Source organism: Thrips palmi, unplaced genomic scaffold, assembly GCF_012932325.1.
Source record: "Thrips palmi isolate BJ-2018 unplaced genomic scaffold, TpBJ-2018v1 HiC_scaffold_6, whole genome shotgun sequence".
In the NCBI taxonomy this organism is placed as follows: Eukaryota; Metazoa; Arthropoda; class Insecta; order Thysanoptera; family Thripidae; genus Thrips; species Thrips palmi.
In genome coordinates, this window is record NW_023144633.1 from 3,268,593 (window position 1) to 3,292,992 (window position 24,400).

At 60.9% G+C, this 24,400-nt stretch overlaps 2 protein-coding genes and 1 long non-coding RNA gene across 4 annotated transcripts in view; 1 reads left to right on the forward strand and 2 right to left on the reverse strand.

Moving 5' to 3' along the window:
* Positions 1 to 3,247: 3,247 nt before the first annotated feature.
* Positions 3,248 to 8,270, forward strand: LOC117651541. Its single transcript, XR_004588116.1, has 2 exons — positions 3,248 to 3,386; positions 7,957 to 8,270. It is a non-coding gene; the product is annotated as an uncharacterized LOC117651541 (long non-coding RNA).
* A 490-nt stretch (positions 8,271 to 8,760) lies between these two features.
* On the reverse strand, positions 8,761 to 11,797 carry LOC117651611. Of its 2 annotated transcripts, XM_034395771.1 has the most exons (5): positions 11,726 to 11,797; positions 10,598 to 10,847; positions 10,255 to 10,420; positions 9,696 to 9,915; positions 8,761 to 9,622 (listed from the first exon to the last, which is right to left on the reverse strand). In XM_034395771.1, the coding sequence occupies exons 2-5, from the start codon at positions 10,767 to 10,769 to the stop codon at positions 9,353 to 9,355; spliced, it is 828 nt and encodes a 275-aa protein (XP_034251662.1). In that variant the 5' UTR covers positions 10,770 to 10,847; positions 11,726 to 11,797; the 3' UTR covers positions 8,761 to 9,352. The 2 variants fall into 2 exon arrangements, with proteins under 2 accessions (XP_034251662.1, XP_034251663.1); XM_034395772.1 differs by lacking the exon at positions 11,726 to 11,797 and having other exon boundaries at positions 10,598 to 11,359.
* Positions 11,798 to 12,473: 676 nt separating this feature from the next.
* The window catches only part of LOC117651726 (twitchin), a 63,070-nt gene continuing 51,143 nt past the window's right edge, over positions 12,474 to 24,400 (reverse strand). The window contains 23 exon segments of the mRNA XM_034396031.1: positions 12,474 to 13,322; positions 13,396 to 13,617; positions 13,799 to 14,233; positions 14,361 to 14,517; positions 14,605 to 14,750; positions 14,846 to 14,960; positions 15,041 to 15,228; positions 15,293 to 15,661; positions 15,787 to 16,077; positions 16,373 to 16,599; positions 16,671 to 16,823; positions 16,910 to 17,117; positions 17,198 to 17,331; positions 17,419 to 17,943; positions 18,015 to 18,180; positions 18,262 to 19,137; positions 19,215 to 19,517; positions 19,649 to 19,927; positions 20,022 to 21,084; positions 21,169 to 21,311; positions 21,391 to 21,791; positions 21,894 to 22,968; positions 23,057 to 24,400. Coding sequence (XP_034251922.1) covers positions 13,415 to 13,617; positions 13,799 to 14,233; positions 14,361 to 14,517; positions 14,605 to 14,750; positions 14,846 to 14,960; positions 15,041 to 15,228; positions 15,293 to 15,661; positions 15,787 to 16,077; positions 16,373 to 16,599; positions 16,671 to 16,823; positions 16,910 to 17,117; positions 17,198 to 17,331; positions 17,419 to 17,943; positions 18,015 to 18,180; positions 18,262 to 19,137; positions 19,215 to 19,517; positions 19,649 to 19,927; positions 20,022 to 21,084; positions 21,169 to 21,311; positions 21,391 to 21,791; positions 21,894 to 22,968; positions 23,057 to 24,400 — 8,801 coding nt within the window. The 3' untranslated portion in view covers positions 12,474 to 13,322; positions 13,396 to 13,414.

Genomic DNA, 24,400 nt, shown 5'->3' on the forward strand with positions numbered 1-24,400 from the left:
AAGACATAGAGTCGCCTCTGGCTGGGCGAGGAGGAACGAACCTGTAGACTGATTCCGAGAGTCGTTTCCGTCGCTCTGTCTCTCTCGCACCTATACGGGACGCCCTGAGTGCGACAGACACAGAGAGACGAGAGCGACTCTCGGAATCGGTCTGCAGGTTGGGGACCTCGGGCCCCGGAGCACTCCCACTCGTCCGTCGACAAAAGGAGAGCTCCTTGCGACACCTCACGCCGATTGACTGCGCTCAAGTGCTCTGTGTGGCGCGGAGGAGTAGCGCGACAAACACCAAACCAGTCCAAGGTTTGCTCTGATTGAACACTCACGTCCGGGCCGCGTGATGCACTCTCTCTCCGTCTCTCTCGCACCCTTGCGGGACGCCCCACGAGTGCGAGAGAGACAGAGCGACGAGGCAGTCCTGCGGAGTCAGGCAGCAGGTGACAGGAGGCTCGATTTAGACGGCGGAGACTTGAGAGCCAGGAATGGGCACACAGGGCAGGGCGCCCGGTGACCAGGCAGGATTTTGAAGCGTTTTGCAGTGCGCGCACCTTCGAGGCATTTCTAGCCCAGCCTAGATTCGCCCGGCGCCCCAAAAGGCACAGTAGCAACGCCCTGCCCGTTACGTAACGCTGTTTGTTTTCGTTGGGGTCCCTTCCGGATGCACCCCGACCCGACGGCCCGCCCGGCCCCGTGCTTTGGCATGCTCAAGGTTGGGGTGGGCATCTACGGGGCATCGCAGTGGCGTGGCGCGGAGCGGGGCTGGCAAGCCGGGCAAGCGAGCACGGCGGAGCACCATCGACCCGCGTTCCCACGCCGATGACTGCGTGAGTCACGAGAAAGAGTCATTTCTCTTTCGAGGCCCCTGGCTAGCCGGCCAGCCGGGCCTCGGCAAGGGCTGCTTGGCTTCGCGCTTCGCCCCGCCTGGAGGTAGGCATACCCGCCTCGCGGGCTCGCCCTCCAGCCAGGCAGCCGCCGACCACACCGGGAAGCAGCCCCCGCACAGTGGGCAAGAAGACCGGTGGAGGCGGACAAAACTCTTGACGCGTTTTGAGCTCCAGAGACGCTAAATGGGACTCGAACCGAACGTGTGACCCCACCAATGGATTGCTCTCCGAACAAGGAATCCATTGGTGGGGTCACACGTTTGATTCGAGTCCCATTTAACGACTTGAACTCAAAACGCGTCTGGAGTTTTGCCCGCCTCCACCGGCCTTCTGGCCCACTGTGCCCCGCCGAAAGGCCGGTCGATGGACAGTGAGGAGGCCCAGAAGCGTGTTTTCGCGGCCGGCCGGCCGGCGGCGGCGTGGACACTTGCCTGCCCACCACGCCAAGGCCGCTGCGTTAATCACATCGCACAGAGCGAGTCCTAAGTGGCTGCTGCTGTGTGTACTTTGAGCCGCGCCACGAGCGCACAGCGCGCACCAAGCGCCGCACAGAGCGCTAAGCTCCGAGTCACACAAACAACTTACGTAGGTGTGCTCGCTCACCGCGCTCACCGCGATCATCACACCCATCTGCCTCGCGCCTAGCAGCACAGGTTAACCTAATTTTCAAAACGAAAAAAAAAATGGAAATGGTAAATCTTGGAGGATTTGAACCCGGGAATCTAGGTTACGTGTACGCGCCTCCCGTGACACTGGGATTTATTACGATTTGTGCGCGGCTCACTAGTTCACTAGTTTGCGTTCGCATGAAAAGCCTTGAGACGACTTCCTTGGTGACACGGTTCGCAGTCGCCCAGGTGAGAGAGAGAGAGAGAGAGAGAGAGAGAGAGAGAGAGAGAGAGAGAGAGAGAGAGAGAGAGAGAGAGAGAGAGAGAGAGAGAGAGAGAGAGAGAGAGAGAGAGAGAGAGAGAGAGCGACCGTTGACCCATCAAGAAGGCCATTCGCCGCAGAGCCACTCGAAGCGGACAGGTACAAGAACCCTCGGCAAAAATACGGACTTAATCAATTTACCAATCTTTGTTTTTTTATCGGCAAGGTGAGTCCGGTGCACGCGACCAACGAGTGACTGCCTGGGAAAAACACTGCACTGCGTCGTTCTGCACACAACTGCGCGCTTGGGGATCAAAGGGTGCACTCGAAACTCGAGCAACGGGAAGCCAAATTAAATTAACTTTATTTTTTTTTTTTTTGGGGGGGGGGTATTGCTGCCTATCGGAAGGCACAGGAAGGCACGGTGCGACACGGCGATAGCTTATGAATCAGGAGGCAAAGTCCATTTCCTCCCGAAATGAAATGTGGTCCTCTAGGTGGATTCGAGCAACGCTCCCGCGGTGAGAGAGGAGGATGCTGGAATTTGTTGTGCTGCCGCCATGCCGCCACACTGCGAGCAGCGGCCGCCCGGTCGCCACGCGCCGCGGCCGCCTCCCCACACGTGTGCGCGAGCGAGCCTGCCTCGCGAAACAAACAACTCGACCCGCGAATCGCGGCGCGCGAACCGACAGCCGGCGCGCTAGAGTCCCGGGCCGGGCGGACGGAGTGCAAAACAAAAGCACTCGAAGACGAAAACAAGGCGAACCGACACCCTGGCCGAGCCCTGGGCGCGACTGCGCGGCAGGAGAGGAGGCTCTGCACATCGTCAAGAAGAGCTTTGTTTGCTCCTCCATGTGGGTCGGCCTTGGCCACGGGTTCACGCACTGGGGAAATTTGGTTTCCTGCTCGAGAGGAGGGGTTTGTGACGACGCGTGGAGGAGGTTTCGAACGCGGAACTTTGCTTCGGAAAGCCGGTTCCTCAGCCCCCGCGGCCGCCGCGACAAGTGCGTTCTCCAGGCCGCCTCCTCTCTCTTGAGCTTCAGCCGGTCTCGGTTTCTGGGGCCGTCGGCCGCTGCCGTACGCCGGGGCCGGGGCCGCCCGGGCGGGGCGGGGCACTGACCGCGCGGATGAAAAATAAACGGTGCACTTGGCTGCAGCGCCATTGGTCGAGGCTGTCCAGGCTGTCCGGGCTGCGCGAGGCCGTGACCGGGCAGCTCTGGGTGCCGACGCGCTGGAGCCGTGACCCGCTGGCTGGCTGCCGGGCAGGGACGACCAACTGCTTTCATTTGGCAGTGCTGCAGGCCGGAGAGTTGGCAACGCTACATCGAGTCCGCGGGGCGGGCAGCTCAGCTGTGGTGGCAAACAAGGCCCGGTGGCTGGCGGGGCGGAGCGGGGCGGGGCGGGGCGGGGCGGCGGACACTCCCACCAGAGCGGAGTGGCAATTGGTCGTGTCGGGAGGCGAGCCCCGACCCGGTGCCATGTGAGCCTTTTGCCGCCTTGTGCCGCCGAACCGCGGAGCCGCGAGCCGCGGGCACTACCGGCCGAACCGCGAAGCGTGCAAGGCCCGCCAGGCCCGCACGGCCGTCTATCGCCAAACGGAGTATACCACTCGGCCTGCACTCTGCAGATAGTCAGGTGGGTGACCCGCGCCCCGCGGCCCGCGGCCTGGACCGGCTTCGCCAGACGGCCGGCCGCCTTGGCGCCGGGGTAACCACTCGCGTAATACCCTGTACACAACAAAAACCGTGTATTACGCGTAATACACGTGGTCGTAATACCTTTTTCGGATCAAATGTGCCAAATTTTTGCATTTTAAGGCCGTAATACACGTGTAATACCTCCGTAATACAGCGTAATACCGAGTAGTCTGTACACGATTTCTTGAAGTGTTTACCCCCTCGCTTGGCGCAGTGCGTGTGTGCGTGTATGTGTGTCACGTTGGCAGGACGGCGATAACCACGGGGGACCCCGTCGGGGGTTGTCGCGCTGCTCTGCTGCTAATCGTGGCCGGCCCCGCGGCTGTTTGTTTCCGCCGAGAGGCCGCCCCACCCCGCGCCGCCCCGCCCGGACATGGCGCAGTAGCGCTGCACTTCCAGTGCACGCCCGTTGGACCGGTCGGGCGCGGCTGGGCGGCCCGGCAGTGCGGCCTGACGATCCACTTCCTGGTTGGCGGCGTGGACACATGCAGGACCGCACCACTACACTGCGAGGGGCGTGGGGCTCCGCGGGGACGGGGCACCCAGACTCCCTCACTGCCAGTCGCTCCGCCGGGCTTATTTTCGTAAACACAGCCGTCCATCCCGTCCGCCCTCGCCTGCCTCGCGTTTACGGCCGCGTTGTGACCTTCGGCTGTTTTCCGCTGTTTCCCACCAGCCAGTACGGCCTGCACGGGGTGTCGTCCTGCCCTGCCCGTGTCCGACCACACAGACACGCAGACAGACTCGCACACACAGACATAGACAGCGGAGCCGCCGGCCCAGGGCCGCCGGGGCAGACGCGCCCGCGGCCCGTCGAAGCCCCTGGCGGGTAGGCACGGCGCTCACTCCTCACTCGCGTGTGTGGCGGGCGGCCCGCCCGGCGAGGCGCTCGGACCGCGCGCCGACAACGGCCACCTCGCCGCGCCACCGCCGCCGCCACGCGCGCGACCCGGGTTCGACTCCCGGCCCCCGCCTGCCCGGCTGTCACTTTTGACACTTTTCTCGCGGCTTAACGGCGCGGCTGGGTGCCGCCGGGTAAACAGCGCGTGGCCTCGGCGGTGTGGAGCAGCAGGCGTGAGAGGGAGAGAGACAGGGAGAGACAGGGAGAGAGCCTTGGACGTTGTTTGGAGTAAAAAGGAGCCCCAGCGCGGAAGCCCAGCTTGAAGTGACCACCTTCCCGACGACGGGGGCCCTCTTCACGAACGACGGCCACGTATGAAAGAAAATACGATAATCGGTTCTGCGAGATGCGGGGAGGGAGGCTGCCCTGGCCTGCCCGAGCAGAGTGAGTTCTTGGCCAGTGTCCAGGACGTCCAGGGGGGACGCTGTTTGTTTACTCTGTCGGATGGAACGGGTCCCGGAGCAGAGCGAAGCAAAGCCTGTTGTGCGTGAGCAGCCTGCCGAGCCGGGCTGAGCCGGGCTGAGCCGGACCGTCGCAGTTCGAAGGTTCAAACACCGGCTGCCCTGTTTTCGGCTCGGCCGTAGTGGAAGTGAGTCCACGCCTATGCGCCCAGGGCGGACGGACACCGAGCAGTCTCTCTCTCTCTCTCTCTCTCTCTCTCTCTCTCTCTCTCTCTCTCTCTCTCTCTCCCTCTCTCTCTCTCTCTCTCTCTCTCTCTCTCTCTCTCCGCTCACGCCGCGCCCCGTGGGAGTGCAAGAGGGCGCGACGAGCCAGCCTGCACTACGGGGTGGCCCCGGGCCCCGGCCGCCACGAGGCCCCATTCTGGTGTTTACACCTTGCCGCCTGCTTGGGCTTCCTTGGGCCTCGATTAGATACGCCGGTTAATTCTAGCTCGCTATCTGCCGCAATCGGAGCAAGGAAACGGAGCGCTCGAAGATCACCCCCGGGATGCGTGATCACTGCGTTGCGCTGCGTCGGGTGCTGCGGAGCGGTCCTCTCGACCTTCGGCCTCCGCCCCACGCACGTGCGTGCCGAGCAACGTGTGCAGGTGCGGATCCAGTGGGGGAGGTCCTTGGACCCTAGATAGCAACCTGGAAGGTAGGTACACTGCACCCCCAAAATAGGCACAAGTGCTGCTTTACCCCTCCCTCGGGCCGCCTCTGGACCCGCCACTGAGCCTGCGTCGGAGGCGGACAAAACTCCAGACGCGTTTTGAGCTCCAGAGTCGCTAAATGGGACTCGAACCGGACGTGTGACCCCACCAGTGGATTGCTCTCCGAACGAGGAATCCATTGGTGGGGTCACACGCTCGGTTCGAGCCCTGTTTAGCGACTTTGCAGCTAAAAACACGTCTAGGGTTTTGGGCCGCTTCTACCTGTCTTCTGGCCCACTGTGCGTCGCCGAGCCGCAGCGTCACAGAGCAGAACCAATCCGGTCTAAATTTAAATCGGCGTTGTGTTGGCGGCTCTGCGCTGCTGCTGGACTAGACCGGGTCGACCCGTCGGCCCTTCGGTTCGCGTGCATGCATGGACGGACGGACGGGGGTAGAAATAAAAATAGCGTGGTCAGCCCGACGCTGTGGCTGGACGCTGCCATAAGGGTGGCTTGGACGCTGCTGCCCCGCTCTGTCTCTGTCGCGTTCGTGCGGGGCGTCCACCAGGAAGTGCGACAGAGACAGAGCGAAGACGCTCTGAAATTGCAGAGCGGCTGTCGGGGAACACCTTGCTGGCATTTTGGCCTGCAGACGCCCCCCCCCCCCTTCCTTTTGGCGACGGGCCGTTCACCCTGGGCGTGAACTGCGTGAACTGCGCGCGCCAAGCCACGCGCCCTACTGTACTGGTGTGCAGCGAAGCGCCGCCCGCGCCACGCCGGGGCTGCGGGTTCGAATCCCATCGGGGGCGTCGAGTTTATTTTGGCGGGTCGCTGCTGTGTCACGGCTCTGGACGCGTCGCTTTGATTCGGCTCCAGCCAGCAGCAACTGCCATCCCAGCCAATCAACTTATACTCGGCCAGTCCCACCAGCCGAGATCAGACGATGGCTTTCATGGTGGCCTGCCGATGGCGGTCGTCAAAGGGCACCTTTCGGCGGGGACTCCACGGCACACCTTCATTTCTTCATGACTCGAAGTATAAGCTCGTGATCACGCCACAAACAGCTCGCCCAAAAAATGGGTTTCTTTTTATTCATGTCTCGTGGACAGGCCCCGGGTGCAATGTTTCTTCGACAAGGGGTGAATTATTCAAACCGGTATATCGCGTTGGTTTCTTTTGCCCTGCGGAGAAACCTAGCTCCGCGGCTGCGTCGCACCAGCGGGCTGTGGTGTCTCTCTCGCACCCCCGCGGGGCCACCCATGAGTGCGAGAGAGACAGACACTGTGTGGAATGAGCAGACGGTTCGCGCACTTGGAGGTGCATCACTGTTGCGCGGCTTTCAAGAGGGGCGGCCGGGACAAAGACACCATGTCGCTAACCCCTCGGGGGGCCTCGGGGGGCCTCGCGGGGCCTCGCGGGGGGCGCGGGGAACGCAGGGCGCAACACAGTGGGGCCCAGCGCGGGGTACGCAGTTCGCAGGCCGCGGGGCTGCCTGACCGGGGCCCGCCTCGCCTCGCGCCTCGCCCCAGCAGGGGCACACATCAACATTTCAGGTGGACGCTCAGGGCGATGAGCTGGCCGTCACATGCAAGGGGAGAACCTCTCCCCACACTCCGTCTACAAAGGAACGCAATCCAGAAGCGTTTCACAAGCAGACATTTAAAACGCCCCCAAGTACGCAAACTGCATGAAATGATACACGCCTTCACTTCACATCCAGTAGGGCCTATGTGCACGCAGAACCTGGGTCAGCCTTGGTGGCATGGGTGAGTTGCTTTCGGTCGCGGCCATGAGGACGCTCAGCGCTCCCGCCTTTCGACGTCCTGGACCTTGCTCTGCCCGTGTCCAATCGGCCGCCCAGGCGGACCGAGCCAGGTTCGCGACAGCTCCGCGTCGGTGGCCTGCTTGTGGGCGGCGGGGCGAGTCCACCCCGTGCCAGCGGCACTTCGGGCACCTGCTGCACGTCCGCGACGGCCTGGCCTACCTGGTGGCGAGTCCTGGGCGAGCGAGGAGGGGCTGCGGGCTGGCTGGGGCTCGGCGTCGGCGCGGGGGCTGGCGGGCTTCGCTAGGCGTCGCGACGCGGCAGGACGGGCAGTGCAGGGCCTGGCGGCTGGCAAGGCGGCTGGCCTGGCAGGGCAGGCAGTGGGGGGCGTTGGCGTTCGCGGTCGTGGGGCGGCCTGGGCAGGCCGACGGCACGGACTGGAATGAACCGCGAAGCGCGAAGCGACGAGCCTTGTGCCCTGCGCCCGCCCGCCCGCTCCAGCGGGGCCTGGGGTGGGCCGGGCAGGCCGGGCCTACATGGAGGGGGAGAGGGCTACGCGCGTGCGTGCGTGCGCGCGCCGCACGACCACCGCGTCAGCCTCTTGTCTGACTCGAAGGGGTGGCCGAGCGAGCGGCGAGGAGCGGCCTGGTTCCGACCGCCCGACAAACAGGACTCGCCGAGGTGTCTGCACCAACCTGTCGCCCGACTCGTACACCCTTTCGGTAACGCCTGTGTATTTTGCGCTGTTTGCAGTTGCGTCGCTGAGCCCTGCACGGACGTTCCAGGACCGTCCCCAGGAGGCGAGGCACAGACCAGCACTCAAGCCTTTGCACTTTGCAGCGGCCGGCCCGCACCCGCTCCACTCCACTGTACTGTAGGTCGAGCGCCGGCTGGGTAGGCGACCCATCTTTCGCCGTCGAATGGGCTGCCTAACTTCGCGGCTCTCTGCTACACTGTCGATGTCATTTCACGTATTTATTTGAAGACTGAAACGGCTTTTTGGTTTTCTGGTCAATGTATAAGACATGAGTATTTGATAATAAAGTGAGTCAAAGACCATTGGAAAACAAGCATCTTTTTCTTACCCCCCTTCCCCTTTTACGAAGATTCCATATCAATTTCAGACTAATCTGAAGTGGTTGACCATTTTTGTCTCAATAAGCTAGTGGTATACATCATGGATTTTTAACGTTTAGGGCCAAAATTTTAAAATTGCCTAAATTGGAACATGTTTCATATCAAGTTCATACAAATTTAAGGTGGTCGACCATTTTGGTCGAAAAAAGCTAAGCCATCATGGATTTTAATCGTCTTTGGCTAAAAATTTAAAATGAACTAAATGGACCATCTCAGCTGGTACTCCCTCATTTTGCGCAACAGTCTAAGACTGCAATAGAAAGCCATTCCACATTGAAAACTCAACAGCTAGTGAATGTAAGTTGATGATTGTTTGTTTGCAAATAGCATGTCAGTGTCAGGCCTCCTTAGAGAGTACTTGAGACCTTCAAGGAAGGCTGTCTAGATTTACAGGGATAAAAAGGAAGAATATTGAACAAAAAAATTGAAATCAGAATATTTTTTTCGTCTAATTTACTCAACAAAATAAATTCATCAACTGTCTTAAATTATTAAGAATACTTGTACAATTAGGAAGAAACAAAACCAAAATAACTTAAACACAAGCACTAAAAGGCTATCATGATCTTCTCACAAACATCAAGAAACTCACAGTTTGAGCAAATGTATCACATGTCCTAAAAGAGGACGCAAAAGCAAATGTGCAGACAATGGCTGACAATGATGCATACATCATCTAGAAGAGCGGCTGCTTAACATCATACAAGGGAAGAGAACAACGAAACTAAATCAAACGTATTCAGCTAAAAGTTCTGAGATCACTATTAAGTAAAATTTGCCTCCGAGCACCGACAGGGCAAAGGTTCACAAAAATACACAAAACACACTCGTGCTGCCCTCCAACGCAAGTTGAATGGGGTGAGGTAGTTGGTTCCAGCGGAAGCGCCTTTCAAAGTTCGTCTTTCAATGAAGCAGTCTTGGAGCAGGGCAGTGACGTCACATCAGTCACGACCGTATTGCACGGCATGTCACGAACGCGTCGTAAACGCGTCACTAGCGCGTCACGCTGACGTCACGATGCGCCGCTCTGAGTGGCTTGCACGGCCTGCGGCATTGCGCGCCGCCCCTCCGCCTCGCTGTCGCTCGCCGAGTTGTACACGATCTTCTCGATGGCCGAGAGCACCGCCATCTTGAACGAGTTCTTCTGCCTCGCCGTCATGACCGCCATGTCCGGCAGCAGGCTCTTGAGGAAGTTGAGGTCCGCCTGGTCCGCGTACGACTCCAGCGAGTCGCGCAGCTTCCTCTTCTTGCAGGGCGCGGTGTTGAGCGCGCCCTCCAGCACCTGCGGAGGAACGGAGCCGTCAGTCACGTGCACTGCGAAAATTGGGCCGAAAAGGGTCCAGGCGGGCACTCACCTGCAGCACGGCCGGGCCGTCGCCGTTGTCTGCCCAGGACGACCCGAGGCTGTTCTGCACCACGTCGTCGTCCAAGGAGGCCGAGCGGGCCGAGCCGTCGCCGTCGGCCGAGGCGTCCCGGCCGTGGTCGTCCACCTCCACCTCGTGCTTGATCTCGTCCATGTAGTCCAGCGGGTCGAACGCCGAGTCCAGCACGCTGTCGGGGAGGTGTCCCGTGGACCTGCAGCGCAACGCGGAGGGGAGGGGGTCAGCCAGGTCACACTGGGCCAGAAGGTCCGTGGGGGCAGTCAAAGTCCCGGAGGCGTGGGGGCAGTCAAAGTCCCGGAGGCGTGTTGAGCTGCAGAGTCCCTGAATGGGAATCGAAACGAACGTGTGACCCCACCAATGAATTGCTCTCCGAACGAGGAACACATTGGCGGGATCATACGTTCGTGTCGAGTCCTGTTTAGCGACTCTGGAGCTCTAAACGCGTCTCCGGTTTCGGCCGCCGGCGCCGCCGGTCGTCTGGCCCACCGTGCAGGCGGAAGAAACTCCTTTCACGCAGTTGTATGTTACTCACGGCAGCCTGGTCTTGGTGAATGGCACCACGAAGTCCATGTGCTCGGCGAGGTAGTAGGGCTTCTTGGGCCGCTGCCCCTGGCCGTGGCCGGCCTGCTGCTGCTGCTGGCGGAGGTGGCGGCACAGGCTGGCGCGCAGGTTCTTCCACCTCTCCTTGCAGTTCCCCACTGCCGAAAGGAAACATTATTAGAGGCTGGCACAGACACGTTGAGATGACGAGCGCCTGGCTGGTAGGCAACCCAACCTACATTCGGGGGAATGCCCTTGGGAACCTCCCTTAAAACCGGCCGTGCCAGGGTGACCCCCTGCGTGGCCCTCCGAAAGGGCATCTCTAAAGTACTCACCCGAGTCGCCGCAGTCGTCGGCCACGCGGTGCCAGGCCTCGTCCTGGAGCTCCCTGCTGGAGTGGCCGGGCAGCGTGTAGTCGTACAGCACGGGGTGGCGGCGGACGGACGCCACGAAGGCCATGTTGGTCTTGAAGTCGTCCTTCATCCGGCACGGCCCGGCCTGCTGCATGGTCTGCTTCGGGGCCGTCGCGATGACGGCTGCTGCTGCGGCGGCGGCGGCGCTGGCGGCAGCGTCACCGGAGTTGCTCTGCAGGGAGGCAATCGTGAGGCTGTCGTCAACGGGGTTCTCAAAGCTGTGCGCGCCGCTAGGGGACTGGGAGGCACTGGGAGGGAAGGCAGACTGGGCAGAGGACACGCCTTGTCGCAACACTGCCCGGCCAGCCACTACACTGCCCTGACCAACAATGCAGTCCGTCCGTGGACGCGTCGGCGCGTTACTCCTGGTTGCTGCGCGCTGGGCGCACCGGGTAGCGCCTTGTTGCCGAGTCGTTTTCGTCGCTCTGTCTCTCTCGCACTCGGGGAGCGAGAGACAGAGTGGAAACCACTCTCTCTGCTGCCACCGCGTCGCCCATCGAAAATGAAGATTGAATCCTCCCCGACCCTAGCCACGTGGACCACCGGGTCACGCCTACAGGCAAGTGCAGACTCCCAGCCGGTTTGAAATTTCCCGCCGAAACGGGAACCGCTGTGATTGGTCCGCTGGCGGCGCGCTGCTGCATCCCTTCCCTGCCCCCACCCCCGCGTAACCCTTCGCGCCGCAGCGCGGTGACGTCACGGCACCAACGCGGAGCGCGGAGGGGAGGGGAGGGGAAAGGATAGCCGCGGACGCGCAGCGCCAAACCCAAGCCGAAGCCACCGAAGCCGTCCCGAGGGACCCGAGCCCACGCCGACGTCGCCCGCCCCGCGCTCCGCCGTGCTTTGTCTGTGCGCCCCTTGGTGCCGAGCTTGAGGGCGGCGGGCAGGTACCTGCTGGTACTAGCTGGTACCCAAGCCGAGCCGAGCTGCGGGGCTGACGCTGACGCAGTCGCAAGCCCCGCGGACGCGAAGGTGTTCCCAGACTATCAGCGCTGTGGAGTACTCGAAGCTTATGATTATGCCGCCCACGTGGTGCCATCCCATTCATACCTTGTGCTGGGCCGCGGACTGGGGCGTCCGGATGGTGTCCGCCGCGCGGGCGCCGCGGTGGCGTCGCCGTCGGCCTCCTCGCTGCCCGGGCGGCCTCGGCGTCCGCAGCTCGTCCGTGACGCGTCACGGACGCGACTGAGAGGCGAGCGGCGTGCCCGCCAGACGGGGAGGCGGGGCGGGGAGCGGTGCGGCGGGGTAGTGGACGCAGGCGTTACCATGGCGACGCGGACGCGTCGGCCCGTTCGGGTGGGAGCGGGCGACGCGACACGTCCCTGACACGTCAGTCACGTGACGCGACCAGGCGCGGGCCCGCCGCGCCGACGCCACCCGATCGCTGTACGGCCCGACGCCCGGTGGGGCGCCTGCCGGCCGGCCGGGACGTTTTTCTTTGTCACCCTCAATGTCGAGTCCTGACTCGAACCAAGTGCTTGCGCCACTTCACTGTCAAGCCAAGCAAACGCCGGGATTCCGAAAGGATTTATTTTTGCAGCAGCGGCTTGACTAAACGGACAGAAATAGAACGACGCGCTGCCCCGCCGTGCCGCCGTTCGAACGAGCGCGGGAGCGCTGCGGACGAGGAGGACGCCGAGCCGAGAGGTGGCGCCACCCGACGGCAGCAGCGCGAACTAGGTCGCCGCCGCCGACGCGCCAATTTCAAGCAGCGGCATGGAACTTTGAACATTTTGCGAATGTGTCAACGCTTGTGTATGGGGTTTCCGCTACTGTGAAATAAACGAATGCAATCATCTATAAGACAAGATTCAATTTATTCATTCCACAGAAACATAAAATAAAATGTCAGCCACTTCTGAAGAAGTCATTAATGGAACAAAAAAATAAAGCAAAAATGAATTCTCCAGGTCTGATGATGCGCAATAACATTAAAAGAGGGCATGTTTTGATATAGAGACAATGATTGAAATTTGATACATTGGGAAACAATTGTTACACAAAAGAATTCAGCATTTAGTTGCTTAAAAAATTAAAGGGCAAATTAATACATTATTGCACGCGCTCAATAAAAGCGCTTTGCTAGCATGCTGTGGAACACGCTTTAAAAAGTATCATCTCTATGAAATATAAAATTCGGAGTTATAGCACATACATATATATTTTTTGTAAAGTGGCATGTGATTCGAACAAATTATTTTCACTTCTCTTATTCGTAAATTGAAAAGAATGAGCGGATAGGTCCTCTGGGGCAAACAACACGAGTGCTTGGGCATCATGAGGTTGGCGTGCGAAGCGAAATTGAGGCGATTTGAGGCGATGAAAGACCATGATTGTTCGCAGGCCAGAATCGGCCCTAGGGAGTGGTCATCAAGCGAATAGAGATGGTAGTGACGCTGGCTGGCTGGCTATTCGCAGGACATCCTCCCCTGGAGCTGATTACTGGCGGCGATGTGAGCAATTTGTTTGTGGTCCACCATTATTTTGCAAAGCACGCCGTCATTTGCAAATTAAATTATATAAATATATTATTTACACATACACACACACACACACATAGTACTACAGTTCATTTCCATTCAGTCCACTTCACTCATTGCTTGCGTGTTGTTTGCCCATGGTCAGAGTGCATTTTTTAAATAGGCTCCTGGAACAAACAATTTAAAATCAGTGACTAGATCTTTTTCTAGAATGGTTGAGCAAATCAAGTAGTCCCATACCTCCCAGGGCAGCGTTTGTTCATAGTTCACCAGGAGCAACTACATTCAGGGCGAATGCAGCCATGGTCTCAGCCTTCTTTCCAGCTGCCTTTGCGACATACTGGCCGACATCTGTGCTTGAGCACTTCTTGATGGAGAACTTGTACTTCTTCTTGCCGTCGGATTCGAAAGTGTACAAGGGGCTAGCTTCGTCTACTGGGTTTCCGTCCTTGAGCCACGTTACTATTGGAAATAGAAAACAGTCAGAGTAAATAAAAATTACAGTTCAGTCATAGGACAAACTGGAGGGGATACACCAGTAAGAATTTCCCAGTCGAAAAGTCATGGGTTCAAATCACACTAAATTCCATTTTTATTTTTATTTTTTTAAATTTTTTTAAAAGAAAGATAAAATGGTACTGACCTTTCTGGGGTGCCTTCTCAAAGTCACAGGTGAATGTGGCAGCCTCTCCCTCCGTCACTGTCGTGGACTGCGGGAATGTTTTGAACACGGGGTTCTTCTTCTCCTCGTTGGGCACCACCACGTTGAGCGTGCAGCTGCTGAACGACTCGCCGGCGTCGTTGAACGCCTCGCAGGTGTACGTGCCCGAATCCTCGGGGAAGATCTCGGCAATGTTGAGCTTGTAAATGTTGGCCTCGTTGGTGTACTCGAAGTCCTTGGACGATTTGATCTCCTTGTTGTTGTGGAGCCAGATCACGTCGAACTTCTTGGCGCCGATGATTCTGCACGAGAGCACCACGGGCTTGCCGTCCTCCACGAACTGCGAGCTGAGGTGGTCCACGATCTTGGGCGCCTTGTCGTCCGACTTGGAGCCGCTCTTGCTGCCGGGTGCCATGGCTGCAACCGAACAACGACGTGCAAGTCAGGTGGTGGCAAAGGTAGGCAACCCGCCGGCACCAGTGCGCGCGGGCTGCCTACCCCGGCTTGGTTAGGCGCTCGGCGCTCATAGACGGTTCCAACTTACGCTTGACTGTGAGCTTGCAGGTGGTCTCCGCCGTGCCCATGGCGTTGGTGGCCTTACAAGTGTACTGGCCCTCGTCCTCTGGGAACACCTCGTTGATGGCCAGGGTGGCGATGCCGCCCTTGTACTTGAGGTCCAGTGCTTCTGACGAGCTCAGGGGCTGCGAGCCAAGCAAAACCAGCAATTCACTCTCACGAATGTTCTCAAAAGTGAGGGCTGTGGTGGTGTTCGAACCTGCGACACTCACCTGGCCGTTCTTGAGCCATGACACCTGTGGGTCGGGGTCACCCTTGATGGCGCAATTGATGGTCAAGGGTTCGCCGTCGTTGACTGTTCGGTCTTGCAGTTTGGTGGTGAAGGTAGGCGGGCACATCAGGGAGTCGTCGGGGGGCACTGCGGGAGAGAGACAGAGATAGACAGACATACAGAGAGGCTCACAATCAGTCGAAACAACAAGAGTAGCATCTGACCCTCGGCGGAGTACTCACGGATCAGTTCTTTTGTCGCACTGCGCGATCTTGACGGGCTACCTGTAGTGTCTAGTTTAGATCCGTATTTCTTAGTGGTCCTTGTGGTCGTTGTTTTGTCCTGTACTCCGGGCATCTGCAAGGGAAGTCCAACCGAATGAGCAGAGCGATCTTTTGAATTAAAATGAATGAAATAAAGATGGCTGGAGGGCTGACCGTTGTGTTCCCGACAGACGACGGGTTGTGTGAGGTGGTCTGTGTGGTGACGTTGTCGCCCTGGATGTTGGTGCGAATTGTCACCTCCAGGGGCGCTGGTCTCAGAGGCTGTTCGATGAACCTCCTCTCTCCAGAGTGCAGAATGTTCCTAGCCATGATTTCGCGCTCGGGGTCATTTGATCCGGGGCCTGCAAAAGGTCAGAGCGTCAGAAAAGGCTGTGCGGTGGGGAGCTTGAGCCTCGGGAGACTCACTTTCAACTATGACGACGCAGGAGGTCTCGTCCGAGCCGTGCTTGTTGGTGGCGACGCATCGGTATTTGCCCGAGTCCGAGGGCTTGCAGTCCACGATCTCCATGCTGACGACGCCGTCCGAGTGCGACATGGTGTACTCGTACTTGGACAGCTCCTTCTTCTCCTTGTACCACTTGATGGTCGGTGGCGGCTTGCCGCTCACGCAGCACAGCAGCTTGCACGTGTCTCGGCTCTGCATGACACGCGGCCGCAGCAGGAAGGTGAAGCTGGGCCCCGTCTCCTTCTCCTCCACCCAGTACGTGGGCGCGGGTTCGCGCCGCCGCACCGGCGCCGACTCGGGTTTGTACTCGGGCACCACCTTGGGCAGTGCTGGAACATGAAACAGGTCCGTGAGGCGCCGTGGCCGCGTGGGCAGAGGCCTGCGTTCCGGAGTCCAAGATCCAACGTTCGAATCCCGGCGACGCTGCGCTTTTTTCGCAGTGTGGCATACTCACGCTGCACGTTGAGGAACACCACCTCCTCCCTGGAGCCGTAGTGGTTCTCGGCGCGGATGATGTACTCGCCGCGGTCGTCCAGCTTGCACCGGTTGATGACGAACGAGTAGTCGTCGCCGGCGTAGCGCTTCATGTACTTGACGCTCTGCTTGAGCTCCTCGTTGTTGCGGTACCAGGACAGTGTGGGCGCGGCGATGGCGATCACGCGGCACGTGAACTTGACGCTCTGGCCCTCGTACGCGAACGCGCTCTGGGGCTTGATGACGAAGCGCGGCGCCGCTTGCCGCCGGTCTGCAAAACGAGGCGCCGTTAGTCGTCAACGAGCCCGGTGTCACCAAAGGGTGAACAGTGGGCCAGAGGACCGGTGGAGGCGGCCGAAATTCTAGACGAGTTTTGAGCTCCAGATTCGTTCAACTGGACTCCAACCGAGCGTGTGACCACACCAATGGATTCCTCGATCCGAGAGCAATCCATTGGTGAGGTCACACGTTCAGTTCGAGTCCCATTCAGCGACTCTGGAGCTCAAAACGCGTCTAGAATTTTGTCCGCCTCCGCCGGTCTCCTGTTCCACCGAGGCGGCCCGTACCGAAGGAGGAGTCGTAGATTTTGTACTTGTCGACGAGCATCTTGCGGAGGGAGCTGTACTCGGACAGCCTGCCGATGGGCAGCAGGAACGAGTCCCAGTTGCTGTACTTGGCGCGGATCTTGTCGCGGATCTTGTTGTAGCGGGACGCGTCGATGGGCTTGGTGCGGTCGCTGTGGTCGCCCTTGAGCCAGGGGTGCATCAGGCACTCGTGGGCGGTCATGCGCTTTCTGGAACACGCACGGCCACGTCAGACAACAGTTCTGTTTCGTCTATTCAAGCCCCGGGGTTCAGAACTTACTCCTTGATCTTGACCAGCAGCCTCTTGATGAAGTCCTTGCCCTCGTCCGAGACGCTGCCGAATGCCTCCTCGTCGAAGTCCCAGTCGCAAGCCTTGACGTTCTTCAGGGTGTCGATGTCGTTCTCACCCGCGAACGGCGACAGGCCGCTCAGCCTGCGGACAAGGGGCGGAGTTGTACCAACGACTCGCACTTCACCAACAGGACCAACATTTTCCGCTGCCGCGAAGGAAGTACTCACAGGACGTAAGCCAGGACACCGACAGCCCACATGTCCGTGTAGAAGCCGACCGGTTCCCTCTCGACGATCTCGGGTGCCGCGAACTCGGCCGTGCCCGTCGAGATCTTGACCACCTCGTTGGGGTCCAGCTTGGTGGCCAGGCCGAAGTCGATGAGTTTGACGTTGGTTCCGGTGCGGGTCTGGCACATGATGTTCTCGGGCTTGATGTCTGCAAGGAGACGAACACAGAAAAGAGTCACTACCGCGTTCCTAAAATTGCACCCGTTTGGAAGATGGCTGGAAACGCACCCAAGTGAATGATGTTCTTCTCGTGCATGTGTTTGACCGCCTCGCAGATCTGGCGCATGTAGTTGATGACCTCCGCCTCCGACATGGAGTAGCCCTCGGCCGTGATCCTCTCGAACAGCTCGCCGCCAGACAGGCTGTGAACAAGAGGCAACGCGTTAAAAATAACCGGAAATAAAAAGCATTTCAAGAGCCAGTGTTCGAACCCGGGCTGCGACACTCACAACTCGAAGATGAGCACCATCTCGTCATCATCCTCGAACGCGTCGTGCAGGTTGATGAGCTTGTTGTGGTGCAGCTGGTTCATGATGTCGATCTCCTTCCTGATGAGTTCCTTCTCCATGGCGTGCGTCACGGGGATGAACTTGGCGGCGAAGATGTTGCCGGTCTTGCGCTCGCGGCACCGGTGCACCACGCCGAACGCGCCCGTGCCGATCTCCTCCAGGATGTCGTACTCGTCGTACACGCTGTTGCTCTTGATCTCCACGGGCTGCGGCACGTACTTGGAGTACACGTCGAACACGTACTTGTCGTAGTCCGTGACCTTGCCCTCGTTGCGGCCGCGGATCTTCTTGCCGTTCTCGTCCAGCTCGTACTTGGGCTTCTTGGGCGCCTTCTGCGGCAGCCCCTTGGTCTTGACCACGCCCGACACGGGGCTGGGGTCGCTGCGGCCGTACACGTTCTCGGCGTACACGCGGAACTCGTACTCCTTGCCCGGCACCAAGCCTGTCACGGCCATGGCCGTGAACCTGCACACAGCGCGTCGTTAGATACCATTTTCTTTTTCAAATAAAAATACAAGTAGCGTTAAGGGTCGAACCTGGTGCTGCCGATGCGGATCCAGCTGCTCATGGGGTGCTCGCGCTTCTCCACCAAGTAGTTGGTGATGTTGGAGCCGCCGTCCCAGTTTGGAGCGTTCCACTGCAGCGCCAGCGAGTCGTGGCCGATCTTGTCCACCGTCAGGAACGATGGCGGATCGGGACGATCTGAAACACGGATCAGGGAATGAAACAGAGTGCATGGGGCGGAGTCGAACCCGCGGATGGCACACAGGAACCGAGACTCACCGCTGATCTGGACCTTGATGATGGCCGTGTCGGAGCCCATGTCGTTGACGGCGGTGATGGTGTAGGGCCCGTTGTCGATCTTGCTGACGTCGCGGATCGTGAGCACGGCGTGCCTCTCCTTGACCTCGACGTGGAAGTGGCCGCCCGACTCGATGGTCTCGCCCTCCCTGGACCACGTGATCCTGGGCTTGGGGTTGCCTGTGAAGGGGATCTTGATGTCCACGTTCTCGCCCTTGTCGAAGAAGGCCGTGTCCCTGAAGCGCGGCGGCACGTGGATGCGCGGCGCGCTGTTGATGACCAGCTCGGCGCGCGTCGACTTGACGCCCGCCTTGTTGACGGCGCGGCAGACGTACTCGTCCTCGTCCTCGCCGTACACGTCGTTGATGATGAGCGTGTGCACGTCGCCCTCGCTGTAGATGTGGTGGCGCGACCCGCTCATGATCTCCCTGGCGCCCTTGTACCACGTGATCTTGGGCTTGGGGTGGCCGGTGATGGTGCACGTGAACTGCGCGTTGTGGTTCTGGATGCAGTTGGCGTTCTTGAGCGGCTTGACGATCTCCGGCGGCGTGGGGCCCTTGGGGTCCTTGATGCGGATGGAGCTCGAGTTGCTCGAGGGTTCGCTGAGGCCTGCCTCGTTCTGGGCGAACACTCGGAACTCGTACTGCCGGTCCTCGATGAGGTTGCTGATGTTGATCTGCGTGGGCTGGCAGATGAGTGGGTTGACGCGCACCCACGCCGAGCCGCCGACCTCGCGCTTGTCGATCCAGTAGCCCTGGATGCGCGCGCCGCCGTCCAGGATGGGCTTCTCCCACTCCAGGTTGACGAAGTCGCCGCCCACCTCCGTGACGGTCGGGACGCCGGGTCGCGACGGCGGGTCTGGAATCAAAGGTCCGCGTTAGAGGACGGGAATCGGAGTCTCCTGGCGCCTACAGTGTAAACATAGCGGTGCTTACCGAACGGCGCCTTGGCCTTGATGGGGTTGGTGCCCTCCAGCGGCGGTCCCGCGCCGTTCTCGTTGACGGCGCTCACCCTGAACAGGTACTCGTTGCCCTCGATGAGGCCCTGGCACTGGAAGGTGGTGTCCTTGCAGTAGCTGGACACGATTATCCAGTGCGACGTGTTGGCCTCCTTGCGCTCCACCTGGTAGTGGGACACGCGCTGGCCGCCGTCGTACGCGGGCGGCCGCCAGTGCAGCGTGCACGTGTGCTTGTTGATGTCGGACACGTCCAGCGGGCCGAGCGGCGGGCCGGGCAGGCCTGGAAAACAACGAGAGCAACGTCAGAACTCGCCGCGCGAGCCACGCAGGGCGCCTGCGCGCGGCAGGATACCGTCCCGCAACGCACGCCTGTGGGGAGGGCGGCCCATCCCGACGACGACAGGCGCTTACCGGTGATGTTGACGTTGAAGTGGCCGATGGCCGTGCCGCTGTCGTTCTTGCATGTGAGCGTGTACATGCCCGCGTCCGACTTCTCCACCTCCTTGATGTAGATGATGAGGAACTCGTCGAACACGGTGAGCTTGACGCGGCCGCCGTCCGACACGGGCTTGCCGCCGAACGAGAGGGTGATGTCCATGGGCTGGTCGCCCGAGTAGAACACCTTGATCTTGGTGTTCTCCTTCTCGGGGAGGTTGAGGTCGGTGGGGATGCGGTCGATCCTGGGAGGTGCTGTGAGGCGCAACAAAAAACGCGTTAACATCACCAGAAAAAATATTTCCAAAGTTGTACCGGTGTTCGAACCCGGGCCAGTGCGAATACTTACTTCCAACCTTGAGCGTGCACGTGGTCCTGGCGGAGCCGCACGGGTTGCTCGCCTCGCACGTGTAGTCGCCGGAGTCCATGTCCATGACGTCGTGCAGGATGAGCTTGAAGGTGCCGCTGTTGTTGTCCTCCATGCGGAAGCGCCCGCCGCCGGTGACCAGCTCGCGGCCGTTCTTGAACCAGCGCGCGGTGGGCGCGGGCTTGCCGGCCGCCTCGCACTCCAGCGTGATGGTCTTGCCCAGGCCGACGCCCTGGCTCTGCAGCGGGCGCACGAACATGGGCTTCTCGCCGCCCACCACCTCGCAGATCTTGACGGGGGTGGTGCAGGCGCTGGGCTCGGAGCGTCCCGCCGCGTTGACGGCGTAGACGCGGAACTCGTAGTCGCCCTGTTCGACCAGGTTGAGCGCGGTGAACTCGCAGTCCGCCACGTTGTAGTCGTTGCACTTGAACCACATGGCCGAGCCGAACTCGCGCTTCTCGATGATGTAGCCCGTGACGCGGCTGCCGCCGTCCGACGCGGGCGGCTCCCACTTGAGGTCCGCGTAGTTCTTGCCCACCTTGACGACGGTGGGGGTGCCGGGCGCCGACGGCACGCCGAACTTGGGCTTGAGCTTGAACTTGTCGGAGCTCTGCGACGGCCTGCTGAGCCCGGCCGCGTTCTTGGCCTTGACGCGGAACTCGTACTCGTGGCCCGGCAGCAGCGTGTACACGGTGTAGTTGTTGTCCTTGACGAGGTAGTCGTTGGCGATGCGCCAGGTCGAGTCGTCGGCCGGGTCGCGGAACTCCACCTTGTAGCCCTGGATGCGCGCGCCTCCGTCGTTCCTGGGCCGGTCCCAGGTGATGCTCACGTTGCCGGCGGCGTCCCAGTCCGTGACGCGCGGCATGCCCGGCGGGTCGGGCACCGTGAACGGGAACTTGGCCGTGATGGGCTCGTCCATGCTCAGCGGCTCCGACACGCCGTACTGGTTCTCGGCGCGCACGCGGAAGCTGTACTTCTTGTTGGGCTCCAGGCCGATCACGTTGTAGTGGCAGCCCCGGACGAAGCTGCTCACCTTCACCCACGACTGCGGACAGCGAGAGTAAGTTGTTAGACGCGAGCTTTTGCCGGCAGGACTTGAGTTACTTTCGAAATTTGGAAATTGACTTACCCCGCTGAACGGATCCAGCTTCTCCACCACGTAGTTGGTGATGGGCGAGCCGCCGTCGTCTGCGGGCGGCTTCCAGGACAGCGTGCAGGTGTCTGGAGTGATGTCGCTGACGTCCAGCGGACCAATCGGGGGCGTGGGTTTGTCTGCAGAAACACGGAAAAAGTTAGAAAAGTGAAAAAATAAGACGCACACAACTTAAAAGGGGAGACGGTAGACACGCACCCACGACGAGGACGCGGCAGGTGGCGGAGTCCGAGCCCTCGGTGTTGTACAGCTGGATGGTGTAGCTGCCCGAGTCGGTGCGCTTGGCGCACTTGTTAGTGTAAATGGTCTGCACGTCGTTGGTGTCGAACTTGATGCGCTCGTCCTGGAACACCTCCTCCGTGTTGACGAGCCACACGGGCTTGGGCCTGGGGCTGGCCGTGAAGGGCACCGTGATGGTGAACTCCTCGCCGGCGATGACGGTCATGTCGCGGATGCTCAGGTCGCTGGTGATCTTAGGCGCGCAGGGCGGCGAGCGGCAGCAGATGGGGTCGGAGGACGAGCTCCACGGACCCTGGCCGGCAGCGTTGATGGCCGCCACGCGGAACTCGTAGTCCCGGTGCTCGATCAGCCCGCTGATCCTGCACGACAAGAAGGCCGGTAAGTACAAGGAACGACACGGAAACCAATACTTCCCTTCTTAATAATTTTTAAGAAAGGCCGAAGAATAGGCCGATACGTACTTGTGGTTGAGGTCGGGGATGTGCGAGTGCAGGGCCTTGGTCCACTTGTCCTCGCTCATCATCCTCTTCTCGATGACGTAGCCCGTGATGGGGGATCCGCCGTCGTGGCGCGGCTTGGTCCAGGCGATGGTGATGGAGTCCTCGGAGCTGTCCAGGCGACGCGGCGCGCCGGGGGCGCCGGGCACGTCGAAGGGATGGCGCGCGCGGATGGGATCCACGGTGCTGGCGGGATCCGAGGTACCGTACTTGTTCTCGGCGTACACGCGCAGCTCGTAGTCCTTGTTGATGGTGAGGTTCTTGACGCGCACGAACGTGGTGGCCACGAAGTTGCTGACCTTGACCCAGTTGCCGGTGCCGATCTCGCGCCTCTCCACGGTGTAGTTGCTGATGGGCGCGCCGCCGTCGTCCTTGGGCGGGTTCCAGTACAGCGTGAGCGCGTCGCCGGCGAACTCGTCGGCGCGGAGGTTCTCCGGCGGGCTGGGCCTGTCCAGGACGCGCACGTTGAGCGTGGCGGTGTCGAAGCCGGACGGGTTCCTGAGCTGCAGCCGGTACTGGCCGGTGTCGCCGCGCTTGGCGCCCTTCACCACCAGGCTGGCGTAGTCGTCGGCCAGCTGCTGGTGGATGCGAGGGTCCGACGAGTCCAGGATGGTGTCGTTGGCGAACCAGGACGCCGACGGCTTGGGGAAGCCCACGTACGGCACGTGGATGCTGAAGTCGTCGCCGGCGCGGACGGTGATGTCGCGCACGCCGCCCAAGTCCATGACGGGCTTGTTGGCCTGCTCCTCGATGATGATGTTCGGCGACGGCCTGCTCGGCTCGGAGCGGCCCACGTCGTTGACGGCTATCACGCGGAACTGGTAGTCGTCGCCCTCCTTGAGGTTGGGCACCTTGAACGTCGTCTCCGGCACGGGCACGCTGTTGACGTCCTCCCAGTCCGGATTGCCCTTGAGCTTCTTCTGCACGATGTAGCCCTTGATCTTGGAGCCGCCATCGCTGCGGGGCGGCCGCCAAGACAGCGTCACGCTGTCCTTCGTGATGCGGTCCGGCTTGGGTGGCTCCGGCGCGTCAGGCACCACTGCGAAAAAATAAACATTGGTTATTCATCAGAAAATGTGCGGAAAACGAAACACGAAAGGCGCCGGGAGTTGAACCCGCGGACTCACATCGCTGGTGCTCGGCCGTGATGGGCTCGGTGGGCTTGCTGGGCTTGCCGGGGCCGGCCTCGTTGACGGCCACGACGCGGAACTCGTAGCGGTTGCCCTCGCGCAGGTCGGGCACGGTGTAGGTGAGGTTGGGCGTGGGGTAGTTGTTGCAACGGACCCAGTCGCCGGCGCCGCGCTCGCGCTTCTCCACGTAGTAGCCGGTGACGGGCTTGCCGCCCGAGGACGCCGGTGGGGTCCACTTGAGGCTGCAGCTGGTGGGAGTGTAGCCGAGCACGGTGGGCTGGCCGGGCGCGTCTGGTGGGTCGAACGGACTCTTGGCCACCACTGGGTTGCCGTCCAGGGGCTCGGACACACCGTACATGTTCTCGGCGCGCACGCGGAACTGGTACTTCTTGCCCTCGGTGAGCCCCCTGACGGTGAAGGTGCACTTGGGGCAGAAGCCCGGCACCTGGCGCCAGTTCTCCACGGCGTACTCGGACATCTCCACGACGTAGCCGGTGAGCTCGCTGCCGCCGTTGTCTTCGGGCGGCAGCCACTCCAGGGTGATCTGCTCCTGCGTGATGTTCGGGTACTGCAGGGGTCCCTTGGGCGGGCCGGGCCGGTCCACGACGGTGACCTCGATGTCGGCCGAGTCCTTGCCGAAGTCGTTCTTGGCGGTGATGACGTAGCGACCCGAGTCGTCGCGCGTCGTCTTCTCGATGCGGAGCTTGGTCTCGCCCGAGGTGGTCTCGGTCCAGATGCGCTCGTGCGCGGGCAGCTTGGTGCTGTCCTTGGTCCATTCGCAGGTGGGCGTGGGCGCGCCCGACAGCGGGATGTTGACGCAGATGGGCTCGCCGGCGCGCACCTTGATCTTGCGGCCGATGAGGCCGTCGAGGTGCAGCTTGGGGCGCTCGCGCATCGGCCGCGCCGTGATCATGAGCGACGCCTCGCTGGGCTTGCCGGGGCCGGCGGCGTTGACGGCCGACACGCGGTACTCGTACTGGTTGCCGTCGTGCACGCGGTCGTCGGTGTACTCCTGGCCCTTGACGGGGTCGCTGTTCAGCTTGATCCAGCGGCCCGTGTTCTTGTCGCGGCGCTCCACGTCGTAGCCGATGATGGGCGAGCCGCCGTTGGAGATGGGCGGCGCCCACTTGATCTTGATGAAGTCCTTGTCCGAGTCCACGGCCTCGGGGCGGCCTGGCGCGCCGGGCACGCCGAACTGGTTCTTGGCCACGACGGGCTTGTCGGTGAGCAGCGGGTCCGAGCGGCCCTGCAAGTTCTCGGCCATGACGCGGAACTCGTACTTGGTGCCCTCCAGCAGGCGCGGCACGGTGGCGTGGTTGTACTTGGCGTTGACGTACGTCA

Excerpts from the sequence above, each read along its gene's own strand:
- LOC117651611 (XM_034395771.1), bottom strand. The coding sequence starts at position 10,769 with ATGCAGCAGGCCGGGCCGTGCCGGATGAAGGACGACTTCAAGACCAAC. Across the intron at positions 10,421-10,597 it reads CGACGACTGCGGCGACTCGG|TGGGGAACTGCAAGGAGAGG; the intron begins GTGAGTACTTTA and ends TCCTTTCGGCAG. Across the intron at positions 9,623-9,695 it reads ACGGCCCGGCCGTGCTGCAG|GTGCTGGAGGGCGCGCTCAA; the intron begins GTGAGTGCCCGC and ends GTTCCTCCGCAG.